Source organism: Cupressus sempervirens, chromosome 3 (assembly GCF_028749045.1).
Source record: "Cupressus sempervirens isolate cs-2001-9-10 chromosome 3, ASM2874904v1, whole genome shotgun sequence".
NCBI lineage: Eukaryota > Viridiplantae > Streptophyta > Pinopsida > Cupressales > Cupressaceae > Cupressus > Cupressus sempervirens.
The window spans coordinates 607,691,458-607,701,919 of record NC_143120.1 but is presented as its reverse complement, the minus strand read 5'-3'; the positions used below and the strand labels follow the sequence as shown (position 1 = coordinate 607,701,919).

At 35.6% G+C, this 10,462-nt stretch overlaps 1 protein-coding gene across 1 annotated transcript; it reads left to right on the top strand.

Moving 5' to 3' along the window:
- The first annotated feature begins 4,791 nt into the window (after window positions 1–4,791).
- On the top strand, window positions 4,792–8,791 carry LOC149568144 (putative nucleoredoxin 2). The gene is made up of 3 exons (XM_089821142.1): window positions 4,792–5,552; window positions 6,974–7,456; window positions 7,847–8,791. Exons 1-3 carry the CDS (start codon window positions 4,893–4,895, stop codon window positions 8,492–8,494), a joined length of 1,791 nt encoding a protein of 596 aa, XP_089677268.1. The 5' UTR covers window positions 4,792–4,892; the 3' UTR covers window positions 8,495–8,791.
- Window positions 8,792–10,462: the final 1,671 nt, after the last annotated feature.

The following is a 10,462-nucleotide window of genomic DNA, read 5'->3' as shown; positions in this document are numbered from 1 at the left end:
TTTAATCAATTTCTCCTTATTTCTCCACTTGGCCTTTGGAAAGAGCTCCACTGAGATGCTAAAAAGATGAGGACATTATAGTGTCCAAATTAATGAATTGATAAACAATAAGTTTTGAATAATGCCTAATGCTACACCTTTATCGTCTATATGTAATGAGTGTCTAGTGTTTCATTCATTGTCATTAAAAATGAGTTTTTTTGTGAATCCATACTTAATAAAATATAGGTTAATGAATTGACTTGAAAACTACAAAATTGAACTCTAATAGCAATATCATAATGCTCAAGATATTAAGCTAGTTCTCTTCCTTACTCTCACACCAAAATTTTGTCCATTATATAAAATGCTATAGATAATATAGAGACAATCCAATGAATAAAACCTATGAACAAAAATCAAAATATCAATGCTACATAAGCCTTTCAAAAGCATGATTCCTTGTGTGAATAGGATAATGAAGTGAATGAGAGTGCAGGGGATAGAAAAGCCATCAAAAATACCATCAAGGGGGAATTTTTACACCTTTGTGAGTATGATGAAATAGTCATTAGTTATAAGATGTTGAGAGAAAATTGTAGCAAAATGAAACACAATTTTACAAATAAAATTACTTATATAGAGTTTGACTCAAAATCACACAGTTAAATTCTGATAGCAATATCACAATTTGACTTGCTATGGAAATTGTCTCCTACTTATCAATTGATGAGCTTAAGGAGCTTTCTAATGAATGGTTCATAAGGCACAACACTTGGTGAAGGTTTTGCAAATGGGGTTGCAAGCTTTGGGTTTAACCATGGAGGAAACTTTGTAGTTAAGTGCACTCAAGCTAGAGTAGTACTGGGATGGGTGACCTCCCAAGAAGTCTTGGTGCTTCACCCCTATGAGCATCACCTAGATCTAATGAGTGCCAAGTGTTCCATTTATTCTCATGAGAGATGGATTCATGTTGAATCACTACTCATGAAACATGGGTCAATGAGTTTGACTCAAAATTGCACAGTTAAATCCTGATAGCAATATCACAATTTGACTTGCTATGGAAATTGTCTCCTACTTATCTACTTATATAGAGTTCTAGAAGTATTTCGTAACAGAATGCCAGGTCCAGAAAAGGGGAAAAAATAGAGCATATTAGTGGTTTGTTCAAAAACCAATTCATATATCCCAGCTTCTACATATCATTCTATCATGTTTTAAATCATGCAAAATGAATCCAACCAACAAAAAGGAAATAATCATAGTAATTCAAAGGAGAAAGATTATTAATCATTCTTAATAAAGACAATTTGTGCATATCCTACAAGCGTTTCTTGGAGGCATTTTCTTGAAAAGGTTGACATATCTATGTTTCCACATTTTGCACACATATTTACTAAAACATTTCCAATAGTTAAGATGGTCACTTTTATAGACAAATATAGGGCTCCTTGCCATTGACCAGGCACTCGTTGTTCCATCGTAGATTAGGAGAACTAACATGCCTTGCAATAGAAACTAATTTGGGTAGTTGTGTAATATCCACAGTGCATCTACTTTGTTACATGTAGAAATGTCATTAATGATGTAACCAACGGAAAAGGCAACAAATGGTTGGCATACACTCAATAGTCTTGCATAGATTTACGAAGCCACTAGTCATTGATCATTTCATTTATGAAACACCTTCAACATTAAAATAAGTGAAGGTATAGAAGCCTAAGGTCAAATTATAGGACAATGTAAGATCAAACATGTTCCCCAAAATGCAAAGGAAAATAAACTTTAGGGTTGATCTACGCTAATCCAATTATACACATATGTATATAAGCACACATTTAACATAGATTTGATATGTGTGGGTTGAGGGATAACACTTTTTTATTTGTTAAATGTAAATGTGGACATGTAAATAATAAAAATAATAATATTTACCTTAATAACCATATAATCAACGATCTATCTGGAGATTTTGGAGTTCAAAATGCCTTGGAAGGATACATAGGATATGATCATTTGTTGCTCACATTGAGATCATGCTATTATTTCTTCTCTATGCAAGGTTATGTTTGCAATAAAAAATTTGCCCCTTTACCTACATACTTCTTTTGGCAAATTATAAAAATCTACTTTTTAAATATGAGTTGATGCCATTTTTGAGTATCTTGGTAGGATTGTCACATGTCACAAGGGGAGATGTTCTCTTAGGCCAACCTATGGAAATATGTGCACAAGATATAGAACAACACTCTCCAAACATGCATATGCTCCTCAGATGCTCAACCAAATCTCAATACCTTTTGTTATGCCAATTGAAGTGTAATTATGTTCACGGTAATAGAATTGAAGACATTTTAAAAATGAATATGTTGGATGTCTTGAAATATATGAGCATGTAGCAAGAAAATGCACAAATAAGTATTTAGGAGCCAAAATTTGGAGGAAAAGAATTAATGTAGTTGGTTTCAAATTAAATTTTAGATTTATAGGATCAAGTTTGCAACTAGAACACAAATAAGCCCAAACATAAAAGAAAGTAAATTCAACGCGGACTTCAATTACATGGAAGTATATATGTGTTGACATTTTAAATGCATGTAAATTCAACACGGACTTCAATTACATGGAAGTATATTTCTGTCAACATTTTAAATGCATGGGCAATCCCCATGGATATGGAAATACCCTTAGACATAAAGGGCCAAAAACAATGTGGGCCTTGGGTGAATGGAACATGTGCATGTATAGCTACAATAAATACATGGAGAATCCCCATAGTTATAGAATGGAATTAACCATGAAAGAATTCAAATAAGTGTGGGCCTCAAGTATATGGAAATATATGCATGTATAGGTATATAATAAATGCATGATTGATCCTCGTGGTCCTAGAAATAGCTTTAGGAGTATAATGAGGTCAAAATATTGTGCGCCTTGGGCATACAGAGATATGTGTACATGTTACACCCACACACATTCACATCATTGTACATTTGTTCTCCAATTTATTTTTTCTTTGCATACATATTTTGTGTCCACATTATCTTCTTACTATCTTTACATTAAAAATAATGTGGACACTTAAGCAGACTATGGATAAAGTAGAGATGAAGATAATGTGGACACATGATAATATGTAAGTGGAGAATCAATGTACAATGATGTGAGTGATTGATATATGAGCCACATATACCAAGAAACTTAAAGTTTACACAAAATTTACCATTTATCAAATGCATACAACAATTAATAAATGACATATAACAATAAATTTAACTTTACATTAAATTATAACCTTCATCAATGTACCATATCGGTACCTTGAAGACAAATTTTGCTATAATAAATAATATTAAGCAAAACAAAGGAAGACAAGTGTAAGTTGATTAAGAAATAAAGAAAAGTCCTCCAAAGGGACAATGTAGTTGATTGAAAGTTTTGAGTATATTCCACGTAGGTCCCAAAATCTTCTATCTGCCTTGTTCACTTGTTGATAGACTTACTCAAGTGGGTCTATCACTCTGAGAGGTTATGTGGGGCTCACCTTGTGGACTTTGAAACTTAAGATAACTAGATTGCTTGAAGTGATGAATGTAGTTGATTAAAGGTTTTGGGTTTGTTTCATATAATCTTCAAATCAATTCTCTCTACCTTGATTCACCTAATGACAAACTCGTTTATGCTAATCTATCACCTAGGAAGGTCATGTTAGATTCACCTTTTTCTAAATGCTTAACTCAAGATTGCTAAAAAGAGAGGTCACAAGTTCAAATCTTAATGAGGGTATGGTATGTACATCTCGTTTGTATCATAGCTACATCCCTTCCACAATATTGTTGCCATCACATGTAGACCCAAAAACACATGTAAGGGACTTTCATATTCCTGGACTATTGTTATAAGAAAGGTCATAAGTCCAAATCCTGAAAAAATAAGATATGTATACCTCATTTGTAACAGAATTAAATGAAATAATGGTAGTCCCATAATGCTGTCACTATTCATAGACTCAAATAGACATGAGTTAAAATACGAGACTACAAAAACTTTCCTTTCCTGAACTACCCTGCCATGTCATTGCTAAATAAAGAGAATACGCAACCACGTTACAAATGTCAGTATTGAAAATCGTAGATAATGGGCATGTGTTTTATGATGTTTTTTGAAGCGTACATGTGCAAGGTGGTGAGTGGCTGAAGAGCAAAGGACGAGCGCGGCAAATGATGATCGCTGAGTGATTGCCACGTTGAGCGGCGTTCAGACTGCGCGGATACCCACCCGAAGCAATAATGAATGAATGGCGACTTTAGCCTTTCCCCCTTCCATACCCGCTTTATTACCCACCTTTTGCCCGTCTCCTCATCAACCCTGTTCCTGACTGATTTACGTGTCGGTCTCGAGGATCGAATAAACAACTAATTCCTCTTGATTGTATGCCTCCTAACCGCAAAATCAGATCCTTAATCCAGGGGAAAGGCACATCTTACATTGTCTCATGGACATCTGGAGGTTAACTGGCGGGATCATATTTAGTCTGTGAAGTGACTGCTCTTCTTGGGTATCACGGGATTGATTTAGCACCAAATTGTCTGGTCTTTGCAAAGAGGAGAAGATAATTGATTGTATTTCTTGGTTATGGGTATAACAGAGACGGAGACAGCTTGTAGACAAACAGGACCCCATTGTCTTAGCTTCTGCCACCTGCTCTTCTGGAATCTGTTTACAAGATGACTACGTTTTGAAGAAAGTTGTGCCTGGCTCGCATACGGTGGGCAGTGGGTTAAGTTAAAATTTGGGAAATTGTAGAGCAGATTCAACCCAATGAGATTGAGTTGAGGGTGCGCGGTCTCTGAGCCCAAATTAGTGTCGGTTGTGTTTGGAAGGAAACAAAATCGAGAAAATCTGATTCAATGGCGGAGAATCTGAGGCAAATAAACTCTATTGCCATCAAAACTTGCGGCACTGGATTACCCCTGAAAAACAAGGACTTCTTGCTCATAAATTCCTTGAAGACCCCAGTTCAATCTAGTTTTCTGGACGGGAAATTGCTGGGTATTCTGATTGGGCCTCACTGGCTGATCATTCCTTTGCAGCATGCTTTGTCTGTGCTGTGCCAGTCGAACGAGGAGCTCAAGAAAACAGGGAAAGAAGTCGTGTTTGTGTATGTGGCGGCTGACAGGGACGAGGAAGTCATTACAATTCTGAAAAGGTATGGGCAGGAAAACCAGATTGATGGAACCTCTGACATGGAGTGCTTTGAGAGGGTACTCGGTATTTTGCCCCAGGATTGGCTGATTGTTCCCTTTGAGCGCTCAGATGTACGGTCAGAGCTCATTAATAGCTACAGATCTGGGATCTTCAGTTTGGCCTTTGTGGGCTCAGACGGCAAATTGCATACGAAGGATGGTTTAAAAATGCTGGAAAAGTGGGGTGTGGATGCTTATCCCTTTACGGAAGAAAGGATTCAACAACTTCAGCGTGAGGCTCTGGATTTGGCTTCCAATCAGAGCATCAAATCTCTCTTGACAACAGATTCTAGAGATTTTCTCATAACACCAGATGGAACAGAGGTAGACATTTTAAATTTTGGTAGTTTGTTCATTTGGGTTTCTGCTTCTCTATATATAACTATACTCGTTTGATTAAACTTGGGGATCTACTAGCAATTCTTTGCGGTTGTTCCCTCCATCAAGTCATTATAATTTACATTCCCTATCTCTGCTATAACATTAGTTCCCTTGACGGGGGAAAAATTGCACCACATCAGAAGTGTAGAGTCGCTTGTAGTTGAGAAGCCGCCTGTTTAAATATGTTTATGTTTGCAAGCTATTATCAATGTCATTACCACATCTAGTATAATTGAATAACAACTCCTATGATTTGGGCTCAAGAGTGTCATATAGCCCACAATATCTCTGTTCTGCAAAACGACATGTTTACCTGAACTCATCTGCACATATGTGTGTCGTCTTTTTGTCATATTTATGGTTGCAAGCGGCTACCATTGCCACATGTGGCTTGAGTATTATAATGAAGTGTTATGACATTATTGGAGCCCTTGAGTCACACCTCACGGTGTCACGAGTCCTGTTTTGGAAGCCCACACTTACTCAAATCATTTATAGATATGTGTAAGATTTATGATTTCTTCTCAGTTTTTGCTTAACTGGACTTCAAATTTATAACTCACAAATGTCGCATCTTCGCATTTGCCGAATCCATATGTTTCTTCTGTGATGTCGAATGGCCACATATCCAATTTTTTACATGTTCAAGTTCTCTTACAGGATAGCTGCCCATTCTGTCCAAGTATTTGGATAGTGTTTGATCTTTAAGCTAAATTCTGTTTCTGATTTTGCATTATACAATGCTGACATAGAAGCTCGAAATCATGCATTCGATGGGGTCATTTTGCATTGCTTTTCGAATAAGTATAAGGGCTGTTTTAGTCCATCCAAACTACTGTTCAAAAAACTACCCATGATAAATCCATATTAAGTTGGGTTAAGTCGATTTTTAATTTATGCTTTCTCGAATCCAATTGAGATTCACAAGTTGGCAGTTCATGTATTGTGTTTTGCTCAAGTTCATTGAGTTTAGTGAGAAGCTAACTATAATCAAAGAGGTCAGAAACTTCTTTTAAGTAAATGGGTACAGACGACACAAAGATTGATACCAAATGGTATTTTTCCAAAGTTAAGTATGATTAATAGTAATTTACCTGCCACTGGTAGAGATTTGAACTGTGTGAGGTGTTGTAACTGCCAGTGCAAAAACGCATAATCTGCATATGTGCAATAACTATGTTTTAGGTGTTAGAGACATCTCTATCGTGTCCAACTCCTCCAATTTAAGAGGTTTAATGGCCAAAATAGACAAGTGAAAGAATGAGAGTTCTTTCAATATTTCATGAGATTGCTCTGTTTCTTTGATTCTTGAAATAATTGAGACAATTTTCAGACTCCAACTCCAACATGCCCCGAATTTCCAGGTCAAAGTGGCGGAGCTAGAAGGAAAGATAGTTGGGTTATACTTTGCAGCCCACTGGTATCATCAGTGCGTGACTTTCACCCCTGTTCTGGCTGACATTTACAAGCAATTGAAGGAGCAAGGAGCAGAATTTGAGATTGTATTCATTTCCTCCGATGAGGACCGAGATTCTTTTAAGAATTATCATAGGACGATGCCTTGGCTTGCTGTTCCTTACTCAGATTTAAAGACCAAAAAACTGCTGAATAAGACATTTGAAATAGAGGCAATCCCACGTCTTATAATTCTGGACAATCATGGCAAAACCATGCAGACAGAAACTGTAGACCTTGTTTACAAATATGGAGTTCGGGCTTTTCCTTTTAGACCAGAGAGATTGGCAGAGCTTGAACACGAGGAGCAAGCAAAACGTGCCTCACAGACTTTAGAGAAACTTCTTTTGACCAATAAGAGAGACTATGTTATTGCACCTGAGGGAAAACAGGTAAATTTTTTAAAACATCATACAAATCTTTGCTGATTTATTCTTTAAGTTATCTGGCTTGACCATGTCTATAATTGCAATTGAATTTCTGGGTATGATTGTGTAAATCTTTTTTTCTTTTTTGCATCAACGTTTTCAATCACACACTACGTGATCCTGATGTTGATCAGAGGATGCAAGAGAAAGAGGAGAGATTTGAAATGTTGTTGGGAACAAGCTTTACACAACCATACTCAGAATTTCAATTGCAATCTAATGGATTGTGGAAATCTTATTACTCTCATGTCTATAATTTCTTTTTTTGGAGGATGTAATCCCAAGACATTCTCTTTTCTAAGAAGAGCATACTGAACTAATATGAGGAACATGCTGACTGCATGGGTTTTGCAGGTAAGCATCTCTTCATTAATAGGGAAAACTGTAGGATTGTACTTCTCAGCTCAGTGGTGTTTTCCTTGTCAGAAATTCACACCAAGATTGATATCCGTCTATAATAACTTAAAAGAAACCCTTAAGGATGGTGAGGGGTTTGAGATTATATTCATTTCAAGTGACAGGGATGAAGCTGCTTTCCTTTCATATTATGAAACCATGCCATGGCTTGCATTGCCATATGATGATGTTAAAAATAAAGAGCTCTCGAGATATTTCGACATCTGTAGCATTCCATCTCTTGTGATAGTCGGGCCTGATGGTAAAACTGTAACAATTGAGGGGAGGAAGTTGATTAACTTGCATCGTGAAAGAGCTTACCCATTTACAGAACCTCATTTGGCAGAAGTTCAGAAGGAAATAGATGAGAAAGCCAAGAGTTTCCCAGAGACATTTCAGCATCCTGGGCATGGCCACATATTGCGACTTGTTTCGGCTAACTCTGGGGGAGGGCCTTATATCTGCTGTGAGTGTGATGAACAGGGCTCTGGATGGGCTTATCAATGTATTCAGTGTGGTTATGAAGTTCACCTTAAGTGTATGCAGGAGTTCGATAAAGACACTGAAGGAGCTCAAAAGCTTGATAATAATGTTCAAATTAACTAAGCTTTTGTTAATTGTGTCAAAACTTGTTCAGCAATCCAGACGAAACAGGTTTCTCTCCAATTTGATGGTGACAGTGAGTTATTCTCTTCTAACCATGTTGACTAAGGTCGGTAGAGCTGAAAGACTTCGAGTGACCATTGTCAAACTCAAAAGTAGTTTAAAAAAGAAGAAAGGGTTAAAGATTTCTTTGATTTTCGAAGATTTTCATAACAATTTATGGACTGTAGAAATCTTATGTAGTCTTATGTATTTAGAATTTGAATATTAATGCTGAAATTTTTGTAAGTTTTGTTGGAATGTCTTTGGAGGAATATCTTTAATGCAATTACATATTAAGAAGTGACTTGTTAGATTTGATTGACATCCCACTTCTTATATCTAACAAGGTAGAGCTAGATAAGTATTTAATTGTTTGAATGTATTGTTAATACCTTCGTGAACCTTACTTGTGTTGAAGTCTTGTGGACTAGTAGAGTTGACTTTATAAAGGATTAATCATGGATCGGAAATTTGTTAATTGAATGCCTTGATGATTTCTTTCTCAATTGAAATGCATGGGATATAGGATGTGTGATTGCATGATATTGTAAAGGAGGGAGTTGAGACCACCTTATACACATCATCTCACGTGACATGTTTGAATTATAGAACATTGATATGTAGGGTCCTCACTCCCACATCCCAATTGATAGATAATTCAAATTTGGGCCCTTGGTATAGAGGACACCTAAGAGATGTCTCAAGTTAAGGACACCTACTGTGCCATTTGTATGCACCCTAAAATGGTCACCCAAACTATGAGCCATTCAATTTATCAATTTATCAATTTTCCGAATCAATGGTTTGCAATATTTTATTAAATCAATTCAAATCAATTTCTTTGATCAAATTCGATTATTTTATTTCTAAGGTTGATCATTTTATCCTAAGTCTTATTTAATTAAAATAAAACCTCTTTTCTAATAAAATAAAATAAGTCTCCATTTAATTAAAAGAAAATTTTTTTTTAATTAAATAATTCATCCACATTTAATTAATTAAGAGAAAAATCTCTATTTTTTCTCTTAATTAATTAAATTAAATATTTTTTATTTAATTAAAAAAATTTGCTTCCTTTTAATTGAATAATTTTTCACTTAAAGAAGAAATAAAATAATTAAAAATTAAAAATTTCTCTACACTTAAATGCACATATTTCTAAGTGAGATTCTATTTAATTTTTTTCTTATTTTCTCATTGGTGGATCTTTATTTCACATAGAGCATTCTTTTTCCACTCTTGATTAAATTTTGTTGCCTCTTAATTTTGATCGTCCAATCTTTTTTTTAAGAGAGTCCTCTCTTCATTTTACATATACACACTCTAAGCTATTGTTATGTTGTAGGTTTGGAGAGCGATTGTTGAAGGAGTTTGAATACTAAAGTGTTTTGTAGAGAACTTCTATCTTCTTGTTTTCTTCTCTCATGCATTCATGACTTCTATCATCATGATCCATTCTTGCATTTTCATATTAGTTTAGATTTTGCATTGATGATTAGGTCTTGGAATGTTATCATATAGATTAGTGTGCATCTCCATTTGTATGCATATTTGATTTTTGAATCTCTCATTTTATGGTGTACTTGCATGGGCACAAATTAGGTCAAACTGAGGGTCTCCATTACAAGCCCTTGCACTCCATGAATAGAGTGTTATGAGTCGTCATTCGAGACTTCATTCTTGAGCAATCTTGGATATAATGACTCTTAGAAGTGTGCTCACTTTTTAAGCATACATTTTTGGCACCCACCGTGGGGCAATCCAGTTTTACTTGCTAGTTTTGGACATTTTTAGGTCTAACCCCCTTGTATGGATTTGTTTGAAGACAAAAAACTCTAGATTTGAAAGATTTGATATCTTTCAAACGGCTAGATATTTTAATCTGATTTTTTTTTTTGCAAGGTGGTGACATATCAGACAAGCTCCAGT

What these genes read in the sequence shown, in the direction of transcription:
- LOC149568144 (XM_089821142.1), top strand. Translation starts at nt 4,893, where the DNA reads ATGGCGGAGAATCTGAGGCAAATAAACTCTATTGCCATCAAAACTTGC. An exon ending in TAACACCAGATGGAACAGAG is followed by an intron (nt 5,553 to 6,973) that starts GTAGACATTTTA and finishes CCGAATTTCCAG; the next exon opens with GTCAAAGTGGCGGAGCTAGA. An exon ending in TTGCACCTGAGGGAAAACAG is followed by an intron (nt 7,457 to 7,846) that starts GTAAATTTTTTA and finishes TGGGTTTTGCAG; the next exon opens with GTAAGCATCTCTTCATTAAT.